Raw genomic sequence first — 18071 nt, 5'->3', positions numbered from 1 at the left:
AAATTTTCATTCTTTTTAATGGCTAAGTAGTATTCCATATACCCATATGGATATACACCGTATCTTCTTTATCCAGTCACCTGTTGATGATGCTCAGGTTGCTTCCATATCTTGACACTGTAAATAATGCTGCCATGAACACTGGGGTGTATGTATCTTTTCAAATTAGTGTTTTTGAGGGTTTTTTGGATCTATACCCAGGAGTGGGATTGCTGGGTCATATGGTTCTATTTTTAGTTTTTGAGAAACATCCATACTGTTTTTGCACAGTGGCTGCACCAATTTACATTCCCACCAACAGCACATAACTGTTCCCTTTTCTCTACATCCTCGCCCACACTTGTTATTTGTGTTCTTTTTCGTGATTTAGAATTTAAAATTATTAAACACTGCACAGGACACACAAAAAGGTCTATGGGCTGGATGATGCCAGTTTATAACCTCTGGTGAGTCTCAGGACTCTTCTGCTGCATGGACCAAGAATAAAACAGGTTGGGCAACGTGCTAACCTCGTCACTGCGCTCATGGGCCCACTCTCTCCAGCAGTCATCTACTTCCAAAATAAAAAGCACTCTCTCTAAAGGCCTACTAAAGCCTATGTGCATAAGTAGCTTACCCATCAAAATAAGTTCTCTGCCAATGATCTTCATACAGGAAAACTATGGAAGAGAGAAGTGAATTCATCAAATACTGGAACCACTGATCCAAAATTAACGATCAGCTTAAAGTGATTGGACTTTCAGGATCACTAACTAGACCACGTAATACAAATTTGAGGATTCTTAAGCATTCTGTCACAATGGCGATGTGATCTGGTACCCAGAAGTTGTTTCATCTTTACCTAAAGACTCATTAAACTGAGAAAATCAGTCCTTTCAAATATGTTCAAGACAACTACAGAGGCAACATGGAACAACAAACATGATTCAAAATCTCATGAATCTACTCTAATTAACAGTGGCAGCCTGGAACACTGTGTTAAGGAGGATTCTGAAGCTGAATTCTGACTCAGTGAAAACTATGAATGCCAAAGACCTAGAAGGGAGGAACAGCTGCAGACATGCCCCTTATTTGAACTCCTTTCTACAGTAGATAACAACACTACATCTGTGTTCAGAAAATCTAGCCCTATAGTGTATTAATATAGCAACAGAAACGATACTTTTAAAACATAAGTAGGATCAAGTCACACCTTGCCAATAGCTTTCCATTTCACTCAGAGTAAAAGCTAACATTCTTATTATTACACAAAAAGCCCTACTTTATCTCACTCCCCATTATGTCTCTTATCTCAGTGCTACCTGCTCCCCCTATGCCATTCCAGACGTACTATTCTCTTCACAGTTCTGCAAAAACAGCAAGTCCCTGCCTCAGGACCTTTACCTTTGCTATTCCAGCTGCCTGAAAAGCTCTTCCTCTGCATATTCATACTTCACTCCCTCATTTTCTTACCAATGAGACCTTCCTTAACTCATTATTTAAGATTGCTACACCTTTACATACACACACACACACACACACACACACACACGTAGGCACCTGCTCTCTCTCTCTCTCCTTCTCCCTCCTCTCCCCTTTCAATCTGGCTTTCCTGCTTTATATTTTCTTTTTGAGGGGGGAGGTAATTAAGGTTTATTTATTTTTAGGGGAGGTACTAGGGATTGAACCCAGGATCTCGTGCATGCTAACTGCTTTATATTTTCTACAACACTTACCACTATCTGACACACTAAATATTTTTACTTCCTATTTTCCTTCATCTAAAATGAAACCTCCATGAGGAATAGGTTTTTGGCTGTTCTGTTCACTACTCTATCCCTAGAAAAGTGTCAAGCACATATTGGCACTCAAAAAATGAATAATTAACTGAACAAATAAATGATAGTAAGAGATGATGGTGAACAGCAGTAGACGATGAATAAATAGTGAATGAGCAAAAAGATAATACACAAAACCTGAGTTCTAACGTGGGTTCAGTGACTAATCGGTTAAATAACCTCAGGTGAGTTATTCTGGTCCCCAGAAGATGTCTATCATTAGTTGTATAAATGATGACACTCCTGCCCCTCTACAAAAGCATAAACTATGTTATGGAAGAATGATATCACTTCCTCTAGGCCCATCAGTAGGACCAAAAGCAAGCCAGGACTAGGAAGCCCTCCCAAAATCCAAATATAATGCCCAAACTATGTTCTTATAAACAACAGAATTATGACAAAATTTATGAATGTAAAAATTAAATATTCCTAAGGAGAAAATTCTTCTCTAAAAATATTCAGAAAAGGAATGCAGACTCCTTAGTTTATTTTTTTTCCAAAATTTTTACTGCCTCTACTCATTAAGTCTCTGTGAGTGTTAACAAGTGTCTGTGGTTGAGGGAGAGTGTTCCACAGCAGAAAAAGCAAAAACACACCCAGTTTTTCCTATGAAACTTTGGAATAATTTAGTATTCATCCTCAGACAAAATTCAGAATAATCCTCTCAGAGAGTCTAAAATTAGGCTAATGGTTAGCAAAACAACTAACACACTACAACAGCATTAACTGCCCCCCAGTGTAACTCAAATACAAAATCACAATCCCAGATAGACTATCAAAGACGGTGCATCTTCATGTGATGACTGAATATTCCTTTTATCATTAACAATTTCAAACTCAACAAAAAGAAAAGTGGCAAGTGAATAAATAATTTTTAAATCAAAAAAGATGCCACTAGTAGGGGGCCTTGGAAAGGCTCAAATGTCAGTCAAAATGTCTCAAACTCCTGAGGCCCTCAGCCCCAGAGCTGCCGCCGGGGGCATTCAGAGGAGACGTGAGCTGCACAAGAAAATGCTCAGGCACTCTGCACTTTCAGTGAAACGACAAAATTGGACGTGTGATATTTCAAATAACTTTCCCCGGCAGACGTGGCCACCTGCCTCCAGCACTACTTACAAACTCATAGTCTCCATCCTGTGGAACTTTCCAATCTGAGGAGTTCTTCAGGGGGCCAGGCGCACTCTTGCCAAAGCTGTTGATCTGGTTTTCCTTCTCTTTTTGTTCAAAGTATTCAAGGAAAGATGGTCTTGCAGGCTGCATGGTCTCATCTCTTCCTGAAAACCCAGAAAAATAAAGGGTGAAATAGAGTCTCTTCGGTTCAGATAAGGCCTATGTCCAGATGGGCTACCGTCACGGAATCAGTGGCTTTTTGTCATATAAGGACCCCTTTAAGATGCTAATGAAAACTACAGGAAAATGCACAAGTGCTCACTCAAAATGCTTCTCAATTTCAGAGGATTCATGGCCCCCCTAAAATACATGCAAAGATATTCCTAGGGTCCTTTTTTCTAAATGGAAAGACTTGGCGAGGTACTGACTCTGAGTCAGGTGCAAGGAATACTTTTTGGATCCCCTATAGCAAAGAGTTCCTTTAGACTGAAAACAGAAGCAAGCACAAATATTTATTAATCATCTACATATATTGTATGTTCTACAGGCGCTGGAATAGGGAAAAGGGGATGATAACATACAGTAATTTCCCTTGGTAACCACATGATATAATTTGACTGAGAAAAATGTACATAAAAAAGTAAGTAAATCACAATCCACTTCATGAAATATGATGAAACTTTTAAAATACTATTTACAAATGGTTTATGATAAAGTTAAGAAGAAAAAAACAGGATACATATATATATATACATAAGATCTCAACTCTGTAAAATCAGATATATATAAGAGAAAAAAAAAGACTAGAAAAAAATAATACCAAAATGTTAACAGCACTTGTCTCTGATAGTAGGATTATAGATGTTTTCTTTAATTCTTTTAAATATTTTTTAAAAGAAGATAGTATAGGATAAATATTAAATAGATCAAACTGACTGTAAGAGCTACACGTGCCCAGAAGATGGAGAGCTCTTGTAAGCAGGGTGGTCAGGGAAGACAAGTAGAAAAGACCTTAGGCTGGGTCTCAAACCATCGCTGAGAACTGAAATCAACAGTCATAGAGCAGGGCAGCCCAACCGCAGAGCAGAATCAGTAGCTATGGAACAGCAGTTACCATATGGGAGCAGAATAGATCAGTTACTACTTAGAACTAGTTATAATCGCAAGAAGAATAACTTCACCTACCTTGACTTAAAAACCTAGTTAGCGTAACTATTTCATGTGGTAAAGTTGCTTTGTACTTGTGATTAGTACTCATACTGGGAAGTACAGAAGGTTTTTTTTTTCCCCCAGTACTTTCCATGATCATGCATTTATATTGCCCTTTTCCCCTAGTAACCAGAAAAAAAGACTAGGGTTCTGAGTCTTAAGAAGTGAATAGGGAGGAGTCCAGAGGATAAAGAACAGCAAGCGTTTCTCTCCAAGCAGTCTTGTTCCATGCAGTCTTATCTCCTGACATCTGCCTAGTCCAGTTCCAAGCCGGCACCCTGACTGCCTCTCAGATGTTGGTCATCTTACTCACTCTCACCATGGCCAATTTCAACAGCATTCAATCCCAGATCTGTCCACTTCCAGGCACTGCCAACGCTTACTTCACTGTTACCTCCTCATTTATTTGGGATTAAACACAATATTTACTAGGACTAGTCAATTATTAGGTGCTGAATGTCTATTTTGTCTGTTCTAGGTACGATGTTAAGTGCTTTTCATGGTTATTTTATTTCATTTTTAAATTAAATTTAAGGTATTATTTCATTATACAGCTCTGGAGGAACTACAACAAAATAAAACTTGTGAAAACGGGGGTGTTTTGGGTTTCCTGGCAAGTTAGGATGCGAAGTCCTTTTGATCAGTCCCTTCCTCTGGGACCACCAATGGAGAAGGCTGGCTCAGAGACAACTGGGCAGAGAGCCCATCCATAATCTGACACATGAAAGGGGGCTTTAGAGAGCCTCCTTGAGCCGAGCAACTGGAACCGTGCTATGGATGGCTAACATACGCAGTGCACAGTGTACTTTCATACAAAATATCCTGACTATATCCTAGGTTCAGACCAGCTGAACAGAATAGGAAGCCTAGAAACAAAAATAGAAAGCCCAAATGGATAGCCAAACAACTGGATAGCTGTTTGGAAAAAGATTAAATTGTACCCACATTTTATACCTTAAACCAGGAAAACTCCAGATGGATAAAAGCTCTAACTGTAAAAATGGAAACCACAAGTCCTAGAAGAAAACATGTGTGAATGCAATACTTTAATTTAAAATCTGGATGTGGAAAGAGGCTTTCCAACATAACATGATAAAACCCGAGATGCAATAAAAGGGAAGAGATGTTTTCTTTGTATGATGAAAACATCATAAATTCTAAAAAATTAATAAGCACACATACACTGTAAGCCAAATTGGAAGAAAATATTTGCAACAAATACTATAAAAGTTTTAAGAGAATTAAAAAAAATTTTTTTTAGAGTTCTTTATCTCTTAGAGAGATAAGCTCCCAAATATATAAAGAATTCCTAAAATCCAGGAAGACTCCCCAAAAAGGTAGACAAATGGACTAAAGACCTGAAAAGATGGTACACACACAAAGATACCCAATTTGTCCTTAAATATGAAAAAAATGCTTAGGTTCACTCATAAGAGAAACTCAAAACTACTTAGAGATGCGCTTTCTTACACTTTAGTTTGGGACACATTCAAAAGCATGACAATACCCTATCTGCTGGTAAGGCTGTGGGGACACCGGCACCGTCACACGTTGCTGAATTGGAGTGCAAAGTAGTACAAGCCTTATGAAGGGGACTGGCAATAGTTAAATATCGAAATATGAGACTGAAGAAGGTACAGAAAAATGCTGGTGTGTTGTATTTAAACAGAAGAATTAACATGAACTCACAATTTATCAACTTTTTTCTGAGCTTTTTTCATTAAAAGGTCTTGAGTCAACAGCATCCCGTTAGCAATGAGCACACCCTGCTCGGATCTTGGTTTCCAAGTACCATTCCCCACTAAAAGGAACTAAGGCTTCTTAAGAGAAATAGCTGATTCCAGGTCTCGGGCAGGAAAAATACAAAGTGAGCCCGCAACATCTTTTTGTGCCAAAAAAAGCAAACAAGCACTCAAAGACCGATAAGGACATATCAGTAGGACACAGAAACCACCTTGAGGGATTCCCATTGGTAAATTCTGGGATGCTTTGAGCACCAAAAAAAGAAAAAAAACACTGAATAAAAAGAATCCATGAGCTCAGAGTAATAATCTAAAAGTGAAAGGGGTGAGGGGAGAAGGGAAAAGCCCTTATTTTGAAAAATCACCACTTGACAACTGTATTGTGGTAACAAGAGACTACAGCTGACTCTGTATCTGGAAGTTCAGCATCCGTGGATTCAACCAACCAGGAATCAAAAATTTAAAAAAAAAAAAAAAAGTCCAGAAGGTTCCAAAAAGCAAACTGAATTTGCTGCAAGCCAGCAACTATTTACATATCATTTGCATTATATTTACAACTATTTGCATAAAATTTACATTGTATTAGGTATTATAAGTAATCTGGAGATGATTTAAAGTATATGGGAGTATGTGCAAAGGTTATATGCAAATACTATGCCATCTTATATAAGGGACTTGAGCATTTGCAGATTTTGGTACCCATGGTGGGGGTGGGGCCTGGAAACAAGCCCCCGCCTTTCCAAGGCACAACTGTACCCTCTTTCTCAGGAAATACACACAAAACAGAATATTTCCTTTCTTAGAAAATACACCCAGTTTTTGAGGGTGAGTTGCATATACCATGCACCAACCTCTCCTTATTACTTCTGCCATTTCATGTCTGTTTATACAGCCATCTTTATATACGCACAGAGAAACAACTGAAATGAGTTCATTAATAAAAATGGTAACATCAATAAAAAATGGTAACTTACAAAACAGAAACAGACTCACAGACATAGAAAACAAACTTCTGGTTATGGGGAGGGAAGAGGGTGGGAAGGGATAAACTGGGAGTTCAAGATTTGCAGATACTAACTACTATATATAAAATAGATAAACAAGTTTATACTATATGGCACAGGGAACTATATTCAATATCTTGTAGTAACCTATAATGAAAAAGAATATGAAAATAAATATATGTATGTATATATATGATTAAACTATAATGCTATACACCAGAAATTGACACATTGTAAAACAATTATACTTCAGTTTTTAAAAATGGTAACTTATTATGCAGCAAGAGAAATAAAATAGGTAATTTAAAATACGTTCTTCTGTGGAATTGTTACAAAAATCATAGACATAATTTTTTTAAATCATATCTAACAATAAAAATTGTATAATTGGTACAATATACTTCTGCGATGCTTCAGTAACTCCTTTCAGTTGCAACACAGATGGATTTTAGAAATTCAAGCCCTTAAACCAGGGCTATGAAACACTAAAGATGACATTTCTACAGTCTAATTCTAAACTATGTCATAAAGATCAAAGAAATATCTCTTAAGCTAGAGTATAATCATTCATCTAATTTCTATCCTGGTTTAGATGAGAAAATGAGAACACTTGCTACATATTTAATTCTTCTCTATTTGATGTCGACAGCCCTTGGCAACTCAAAGATCTCTAATGTTTCTGGAGTTAAAATACCTAATATTCTTTGTCCCTTTCAACAACTAAGGGTCAGAAATAAGAAACTCTATCTAAAATATCTTTACTTTCATTTTGATATCAGTATCAGGGAATATTTATTAGAAATCGAAGTTCCAAAATCTATAGTGACTTTTGTAATAAGAGTAGTTTTGATCGAATCAACATTCAAGTATAAGCTAGGAATAAAATGGAACCACATATATGAGATTTAACTATAGTGAAATGAGTTAAATGGTTACATGTACCAGATTACAAAATAGCTAAAGTTGATTTTGAAGACAGCACAATACGCTACAAAAATCCCTGTCTTGGGGTTTCAGAGGTCCAGATTCTGGTCCTGACTATATGATTGTGGGAAAATCACAGGTTCCAGTCTACAAAAAGAGCCCATGGACCACATTATTTCTAGTGTCCCATCGCAGCTGTGAAAATTCTATGATTCTGTCACTTGACAGTAGCTTATGAAAACATCTTTATGCCTAGTTACTGATAAGCATTCAAAAGAAGAGGGATTACGATGCTTGATAGACTCTAATCTGAAATACGCCACAAATTAGACTTGTATGGGCGTAAGCCAAAGACCAGACCAAACTGAAAAATCATTAGGACTCAACAAATACTTGTGACAAGGCTGTCTCTGATTCTTTGAGTTTCTTTTTGTTGTTGTTAGTGGTGTGTTGGGCGCTTTTTTTAAATAGATGGAAGAGGTGACTAAATTCTCCTTAGCCCAAATGGTAATAAAAATATCATCTAGAGATGCAGGTTACAAAAATGTTTTGTGTAACTAAAGCTGAAGGAATGAATGGATCAACTGGTAGGGGGAAGACACCTTAACTGGCAAGAAACAACATGCATTCAAAAAAAGGTGTATTTTTGATCCCTGTATTTGGTGATTCCAGAAATTAACTGCCTACACCATGATGGTTCTTTCTTTATATGTGGAGGTGCTTCACTCATGTATTAAGTGTATAGGGACAGCACTCCAGTTGTGACCAACATTTTCTTAGTAACACTGTAATTAAATTATAGCACCTGTTCTCAGTTTGACTTTATAGATTGACAATAATTCTCAGTAAACAGATCTGCATCACTATCATTAATTGGCATCTAAGACAGGATGCTTGCAAAAATGGCCTCCACAATTCCCTCCCAGTAGCCTCAGGATCCTCGCCCTTTCGTAGTGCCCTCACACAGTGACTCTAGGTCTGGCCAGGTGATTTGCTTTGGCCATTGCAATAGCAAATGGATTGCAAGCAGGGGCTCAAAAAGTGCTTGCACATCCAACTACCATGTAAATAAACCCAGTGAGCCTGCTGGATGGTGAAATGCTGCGTGGAGAGTAGCCTTGATGAGGCTGTCTTAGCCGAGGACTTTAACAGTCAGCTAGCCCCAGCAGACCACGAAGGTTTCAGGTGGTTTGTTACACAACAAAAACTAACTGATACAGTGTCTGTCTATCTCTCTCACTCTCCCTCACACTCACACACACACACACACACACACACACACACACACACACACACACATCAATCTATATCTACAAAAAGAGCTCCATTCTTTTGGAACTCAGGTTCAAATTCAACTAACATTTATTGAATACTTTCTAAGTTTCAGGCTTTTTACTAGATGATTCCACAGGACGTTCCCATCTAAATTTCACAAACACCATGTAAATAAAGCAGGAGGGAAGAGGATTTGCACTTATTGGCACCTCCCAAGTGGCAGATGATGATTTTTTTTTAATCTAACATTTATTATGTATGTGTGGGTTTTGGTTTTGGTTTTGTGACTGGCCACCTAAGTGCTTTACATGTATTAATTCATTTAATTATGCAAGTTATTATCCAAGTTTCTGTATATGGCCATAAATATTCCTTCGGATGTTCTTTAAAATCACTAAGAATTGCTGGAATCATAAGTTATAAGATTCCCTGGAGTCCAATTAGAATAACTCTTCCAGTAACCTGTTTTGGTAACTGCCTCTATGTAAATTAACTTGATTTCTGGGCAATGATGCTCTGGTTCTTTAAGTCTAGGGTGCTACCCTATATCTATTCAAAGAGATCTAAATCTGAATTTCAAAGGGTTACTAATTAGAGTAATAGAGGCAGCACATTCAAAGAGAGACAAAAGGTTCACAGGTGAGAATGATCCACACCTTCATTGTTACAATAATTTCCTAGTTGGTCTCACCTTTTCTGGTCTTTTCAAACTTTATATCATCTAACTGACTCTCCTAAAAACCTTTGTTATATCACTTTTCTGGTCAAAATGTCTTTATACTACTCTATTACCAACAAAATCAAGTTCAAAGTTCTTACTATGGTATTCAAGGCCCTCCAATATCTGGGCAACATCCACTTCAGCCAAACTGAATGTTCGATACATATCTCCTCCTTTCTGACTCTGCACCTGCCTGGAACAGCCATCCTCCCCCAGCCTTTCTGTATATTTAAGTTCTCACAAATCCTTTAACACGTTTCTGAATCACTTACTCAGCATTTGGCCTAATGTTATATTACTATCTTCATATGTAGAGGTCCTATCTTCTCAACTAATTTATGTCAACATCAAATGCCACTATCTGGAGCCCCTGGGGTGATGTTCCAGACATACAAAGAATTAGAAAGTAGGCACCCCATAAATATTAGGTAATGATAATGACAAATGTCACCTTTCCCTCTTAACCTGTAAATTCCTGGTTGGCAGTAAACATATCATTTGGTTTTTGTATATATACTACATGGTAATGACACATAGTGATTGATGAATAAACACTTCTTGGTGGGTATTACATACTTATTTTCAACAAACACTGGTTCCAAGTTGATATTTTTTTAGAGCATAAACACTTGAGAAAGTCATCTACTTTTTCTTTAAAGACCCATCTAAGGGGGCGGGGGGGTGGGAAGGGACTGACTGGGATTTCAAAATTTGTAGATACTGACAGGCATATGTAGAATAGATAAACAAGATTATACTGTATAGCACAGGGAAATATATACAAGATCTTGTGGTAGCTCACAATGAAAAAAATGTGACAATGAATATATGTATGTTCACGTATAACTGAAAAATTGTGCTCTACACTGGAATTTGACACAACATTGTAAAATGACTATAACTCAATAAAAAATGTTAAAAAAAAAAAGACCCATCTAAATGAATCAAAATGTATCTCTATTTTCTTGTTGAATAAGAGTAAGCAGGTCAGAACAGCTCAGAGCTCGAGAGAAGTAGATTCCCCTAACTGATCAAAGCTGATTTATCTCCCTCTGAGGCATAAGAGCCAAAGTATATCTTTTGGACTCTTTCGTTTGTTCTTCATGACAACCATGTTACCGCCCTCTTTTGGAAAATATATTTCCCCCGTGGCTATTCTCAGGTCTCATTTTACCAGTTTAACTAGAACGGAGCAGCGCCTTATCTTGCCCGAAATACAGGCTTTGAGCCCTTAAGTCAAGCTACACTGAGATCCAATACTTTCATATCCTAATATGTGGTCTGGCAGGGTGTTTTAAATGAATTTTCAGGCACCACGTTTCTGTGCTTTTTGGCTCATCCCAAGAGAATCAAGAATGTTAACTGGTTTCCAAAGATAAAAGTCAGCCCAACATCTGGACATAATTAGAACAACTGCACAATTAGGATTTAGTCTCCACTCAGGCAGGATGACCTTGAATTATTTGTGCAACTGTCAGAAAAGTCTAAGAACCAAGATCTCTGCTCTTCTATCGTAAATCTCACCCTAGAAGGGACTTTTGATAAATGCACAGTGAACCACAGTGATTATCTTTCAGGGATGGAAAAAAAAAAACCCAGTCAGTAATAAATTTCACGGTATTAAGAGAACAGCTTGAAACTCCACAAAGGAAGGCTCACGTGAATCCAAAGTCTTCTTTAAAATCTATCATCTTGTATTTTGAGCTATTTAACAGATTCTCAAAACATCTGCCATCTTGTTGCCAAGGAATTCAAATCAATCTCTCTCTCTCCTCAGCCCATTTTATAGACATTACTGAAACTGACAAGTGATCTTTATTTAGAGCAACCATTTTCATGCCAGTGTTCAGACACAGAAGTGACACTTATAAAACACCATTAACATCAAGAATAAAAACTAAAAAAAACACAAAAAACATTACTAGCAAAAGAAAAGGAATTAGGAGGCAGAAGAGTATCTCTGGTTGAAGGAATTTTTAGGTCCAATGAAAAAACTACTCTCATACATTAAAAGATCCATAGAATTACTATACTACTTACCATTTTAAAGCATTTATGTGCTAAGCATTCTACGTATATTAACTTAACAACTCTTCAAAATAGGAACTTTTAAGCCCCATTTTTTTCAGACTAGGAAACTGAGGTTCAAAAAAAAGGAAATGATTTGCTGAAGCTGACAAAGTTTGTAAGATGTGAGCCAAGTTTCAAAGACTGATTCTAAAAATTAATGTTTTTTCCACTACTCCTTTGTCTTTCTCTTACCCTTATTGAGAGATATGTTTCTAACAAAACTAAATGTTTTAAGTTTTAGCTTTGGTATGTAAAGCACACTAATGCCATCTGAATCTCTCATGTGATGCTGTGAGTGGCAAAGATACACAGACACTTAATATTCTCCGATGACCGTTTTAAACATCCTGAGGGGATGTGAAATCAGACAGCAAGGTTACTGCAGCAAAAGAAGTGTTAAAATACCTGCAGTACTTTATGTCCTATTTACAGTCCTTGCAAATGTTATAACCTGAGTCAGAGAGAACGAGACAGAGAACACACAAGGGAGGCGATGTAATGACGATCCCCTTCAAACAACTGCAGGTGGAAAGAAAACAGGCTGTGAATCAAAAATTTCCATCTTATGCAGCTCCAAAATTAGCATCTGACGGATGGTGCTGAAATAAAATCATTTCAACAAGAACCTGGACTTTGGTTTTAACACGAGGAAACTGACAGCAACAATAGGTGCCTTCATGAAACACAGGACTTTCTGGGAAACTTTAAATACATAAAGTTTTTACCACATAATACAGTCACAGTAGTTCCCCCAAAATCTGGTTCTGAGTTGCTCTAACTTAATTATGCCGTGATGCTTTAAAATTCCATTTCAAAGAGAGTAATTAGAATACAATTAGAAATTTAAGTTTTAAATGGAAATCATCCACTCACTCCCTTTAGTTCACTGAGTCTAATTTGAAAGGCTTGAGTCTGTGGAAACAATCTTTCAATGCAGTGGTCCATGTTCTGCTTCCCATTGGCCTAATAAGCCTCAAGACAGGGATGGGGAACTGGTTGCTATGCATTTCTTGGGAATGAGGACAAGAAAACCACGGTATCATAGCCAATGGGTCTTGGGAGGGAGAACTGTTGTGTGTCAAATCTTTAGAAGATGAGGTACATATTATTTTAAGTGGCCACTTTTGGCCTGTCACTTCTTCATTTGAGTCAAAAGCATTTAACTGCTAAACTACAAATTTGTGCAAATCAGGCTATCTCAGTTGATTCAAGATTTTTTAGTTATCTCTGCCTCTGAAAATAATTCTTTTTTTTCAAAGATACTTTATTATTAAAGTATAATAATATATTTTATTTGACAAAGTATTCTAGTATGTGTTTGAAAGCTTGGATTCTCTCTATACTTCCAGCATAGAAGTTCTCATTTTAGCTCCTAAATATTAACATCCTATTTGATAATGACCAAGTAAAACAGGAGAAATTCTCCTCCTTTAAAAAAAAAGATGACTGCTTGAGAATGAAATGGTAAAACTGTTTTTCTGCACATTAAGACACACCCAAAACCCCCACATATAATTTAATATGAAATACACAAAAGGCAATATGTACAAATATTCATTATTTTCACAGCACTACTAATGATATTCAGCATCCAATATATTACTCTGAATGACATATATTAATAATTAACATTTTCCTAAATGTGTGTGATATGCTTTATTTTCTGAAGAACATATTTCTATCAATATCAATGACAGATATAATAGCTGAATCAGCAAAAACCGACAACTCAAGATACTATTTTATTAGGAGACTCTTAAGTGAAACTCTTTCAATTTATGAACTATCCCAGATTAGCCTCTTCAGGCTTATTCCTAAGAACTGAAAATCATGAATTAAAAAATCATTTAATGTTTCATGTTGACATAATATCAGATGTACAAAAACTTCCAGTATTACAAAGACTATCCAGATACCCTTCACCCCAGATTCCTGAAATGTTAATATTTTATCTCACTTCCGTTATCATCCTTCAATAAATCTAGCTAGCTAGCTAGCTATAAAACCTTGTCTGTTCATTATTACATTTGTAAGTCTAGATAACCCCAAACACTAACATCACAAAAGCTTTAGGTTTGAAAATCCTAGAAATAGGTGTCAAAAGACAAGAAAGTCAGGCTTTTCACAATATCTGACAAGAAGCCCTGCACCACAGTAGCAACGAGGATGAGAAGTCAAAGGCTTGGGATCTAGTGTGACTTCAAACAAGATGCTGAACTTTTCTCTTAACTTGAACTTCCTCAATCCTGTATGGCAGGAAGCTCATACCTAATGGACCCATATCTCAGGGAAGTTGGGAAAGTCGAATATAAAAGGAACAATTCCCAGGAGGAGTTAACAATTCTAATCTACACACACATCGGACAATGCAGCCTCAAAATATAAAAGTCCTCCTCTCAAAAAATATGTATCTCACAATTAACAAAAATAGACAAATTCACAACCACAGAATAAGAACTTTAACCTATCTCCCTCAGAAACCAAAAGATCAAACATCAAAAATTAGTGGGGAATAGCTAAATCTGAAGACAATTAGCAATCTAAGTCTACTGGATACAAATAGATCCCTGCACCAAATAACTAGAAAACACACATTCTTCCTAAGGCACACAAACAACACTTCACAAAAATTACTGATACATTAGGCCACAAGTGTCTCAAGAAAGTACTAAGACCTGATATCACACAGACCATGTTCTTTAGCCACAATTCTCTGAAACTGAAGATTTAAAATTAATAGTTAAAAAAAATTCATATGATTTGGCTTTTAAAAAATACTTTTGAAAAATTCATGGGTTACAAAAGAAATATATAAAAATCACAAAGTGCCACAAGCTGGGAAAAAATGTTTACAATGTGTCACATGTGAAACTTAGGGGATGCAGTGAAAATAGAACTTAGAGGAAAAATTACAATGTTAGCTGAATACATTAGTAAGCAAGAAAGTTAAACAGCTAAGCGTTCAACTCAAAAAACAAACAATAAAATTTAACATCAATTTTGATTAAAAAAAGAAATCCCTTAAAGTAGAAACACACAAGAGCTTCTTTAACCTGATAATGGGTATCTATACCAAACTCTGCTACAAAATCAGACTTGATGGTAAAACATTAGAAGAATTTTTCTTTAAGATGAAGAATAAAATAAGAACACCCACTACCACCTCTATTATTGGAGGTCTTAGTAAGACAGTAAAATATTTAAGTATAAAGATCAAAAGGAAAAAACCAAGGTTGTAATTCACAATTCGACTGTTTTCATTTTTTAAAAATCTCTAGAAAACCTATTAGAACAAATAAAACATTCCATAGAAATTAATTTAACAAAAAGATCTAAAACATCTTTGTGGATAAAACTATAAAGTTATCTAAGAATAGAACATATAAGCCAAACAGATGGAAAGATAAACTATGTTCATGAATAGAAAAAATTAACATCATAAATATGGCAATTCTGCCTAATTAATCAATGCAATTCAGTCAAAATTCCAGTGGTATTTTTCAAAATGTGATACACTGATGCTAAAATTTACACGGAAGAATAATGATATATACATTTCAAGTAGTAATCTGTGTTGAAAGAAAAATAAGAAGGGGAAGGACAATTTATTTTTGATAAATGGTCTAGGAAGGCCTGAGAAGGTAACAGGACTACAGGCCTGAATGGAGGAACAAAGCAAGTCTTTCAGATGGAAAAAATAAAATTAGACGACTGTAGCTCACATTGTAAATAAAAAACAAATCCCTGATATATTAAGGAAATCCTAAACATGAACAGTAAATCTTTACAACTTTTAGAAAAAAAAAAATATAAGACTGTTGTTAAGTCATCTGGATAGCACAGAATTTTGTTTTTAATTGAAATATAGTTGACATACAATGTTGTATTAGTTTTAGGTGTATTACATAATGATTTGACATTTGCATACATTGTGAAATGATCACCATGATAAGTCTAGTAACAATCTATCGCCATACAAAATTATTGCAATATTATTAAGAATTTCTTAAAGACACAAAAAGCATAAGGTATAAGAAAATTGAGGCAAATGTGGCTTCATGAAAATGAAAGTTGCTTTCTAAGAAAAGACCCTGCAAAACTAAAAGCTCAAGTCACAAGCTAGGAGAAAAGATTTACAATGCACATAACTGACAAAAAGTAAGTATCCAACACATAAAGAACCATTGCAAATGAGTAACAACAACAACAACAAAAAAAGCAAAGGCTATTCCCCCCAAAAGCATTAGACTTTTGTGTAGTCAACGTGGAAATAAATTAGGTGAAAACTAACAAGGCTATGCCACAAAAGCTATAAATTGTCATCATTAGTTTATTTTGATACAGAAAATAACTTTCCTTAAGTCAGTTCTGCACAAGAATTATAAGTTTTATTTTTAAAATTTATTCAATTACTTTGTTAGGGCCATTTTAGGTGATGATAGTTTCAAAACTATATGCATGGTACCTTGTCGCACAAAGAAAAAACATCAGTTCTGGTTAAGGTCTACTGAGAAATCCGGAAAGTGGGAGGAAAAGTTTAAACTATTTTGAGATGTCTTGACTGACTTCAGTCTTATTTGAACTTTGCCAAGTATGAGGTATCCAATCTCCTACCTAAATAAAATAGAGACATTGCCCTAGTATTGCTGTGGTTACTTAAAATAGATGTTAAAATAAATAAATAATAGTCTTGATCTAGAATGAAGCCTACCATACATAGAAAGGGTATTTGTGGACACAAATAGGAACAGCATTTTAACTCATAACCTATTACAGAGCGCCCTCTGCTGGCCCAGAAAAAGTACAAGGATCCTAGAGCTGACAGAACTTCCCAAGTCACTTACATGCCCTTCAAATCACGGAGACAGAGTTCTTTTAAAGCCCTTACCCCAAAAACACCACTGACATAGACAAATAAAAGACGACTTCCAAAATTTCCAGACTGATATTTTATCCAGATGTGGGTTTTCAAAGTAGTGTGGGCCGCAGTTTACCTCTCTGGTTGTTACAGATGTTACAGATGGGGTCTCTTATAAAGCAGTCGAATCTCACGCGACTCTAACCCCCTCCCTCCAGCTGCACTCTGACTCTTTAGGGTAGACTCACGTACACGCAACCAAAACATACTATGTCAGATGTAACAAAATCATCAGCCTATCATCAGAGGCAGGTCTCCTCTGGAAACCACGTGCCCACTGCCCCTGGAAATCCTGGGGCAACAGGTAGAGGTGCCAGTTATTGAAACAACTTGCAAAGAGAGGTAGATGACCGCAGGCTGAGACTTGCCAACAGATGCCCTTTAACATGAACCTTAGTCCTTTCCCCCAACAACTTAATAAAGGGGCTCTGCTGGGGAGCAGGATAATGTAATAGTTAAGAGCATGAGCTTTGAAATCACATGAATCTGGCTTTAGGTCTTGGCTCTTCTATTACCATGTAATCATGAGCAAGTTACTTAATCTCTTTGCAATCCAGTTTCTGCTGCTATAAAATAGGGAGTGGCTGTGAAAAACCACACAGCGTGGTTGTAATGATTAAAATATTTGAAATGCTTATAAAGGATTAAGCACTCTGCCTGGTATGTATTAAGTGCCTAATGATTAATGATTATTATTAACAGTTATAATGTCTAACCTCCTGAGTATAATACATAACTTATATATAAGAAAATTGTTTCAAAAAAAGTATCTCTGGAATCTCCTCAGAAGCCAGCACCTGTCTTACTGTGAATTTTGATGAGTTTTGTATTATGGATCGAATGCCCATGAATGCAAGGTTAGGCTTCCAAAACAAATCAGAAGTTCAGTAGAATGAAAAGAGCATAGATTTTGAGTTCTTTCAATTCCCAGCTCCAGTGTTTACTAGGCACATGATCACAAACAGATTCCGACAACCTCTCGGAAACTGTTCCCTTACAAAGTTTAGAAATATCATCGCTGTAGACACGTCAAGGTGATCAAATGCGCTGAAGCACTAGAGGTCTCCCCTCTCACTCCCAACAATATAGATAACCCAGGCTTAAAAAACAAAACTAACCAAAATTATTGTAGTGCTCAAAACCAGGACAGGAAAAGCCTGCAGATGGCAAAAGCAAGAAGGGAACCCACAGCACTAAGCTGAGTGGCCCATTGGGAAAACTGAACCATCAAGATTAGTTTTAAGGTTCTTTGATGGAGTGAGTGGACTTGGGGATAAACTA

The 18071-nt window shown here is 36.4% G+C and overlaps 1 protein-coding gene across 1 annotated transcript in view; it reads right to left on the bottom strand.

The window, feature by feature from the left end:
* Positions 1-18071, bottom strand: part of STK4 (serine/threonine kinase 4) — a 78045-nt gene that overhangs the window by 29195 nt on the left and 30779 nt on the right. Inside the window, exon 10 of the mRNA XM_010958688.3 lies at positions 2934-3091. Within this exon, the coding sequence (XP_010956990.1) occupies positions 2934-3091 (158 nt within the window). The remainder of the gene's footprint in view (positions 1-2933; positions 3092-18071) is intronic.

Source organism: Camelus bactrianus, chromosome 19 (assembly GCF_048773025.1).
Source record: "Camelus bactrianus isolate YW-2024 breed Bactrian camel chromosome 19, ASM4877302v1, whole genome shotgun sequence".
Classification (NCBI taxonomy): Eukaryota; Metazoa; Chordata; class Mammalia; order Artiodactyla; family Camelidae; genus Camelus; species Camelus bactrianus.
The sequence above is the reverse complement of the archived record's forward strand: the minus strand, read 5'-3'. Positions and strand labels throughout refer to the sequence as shown.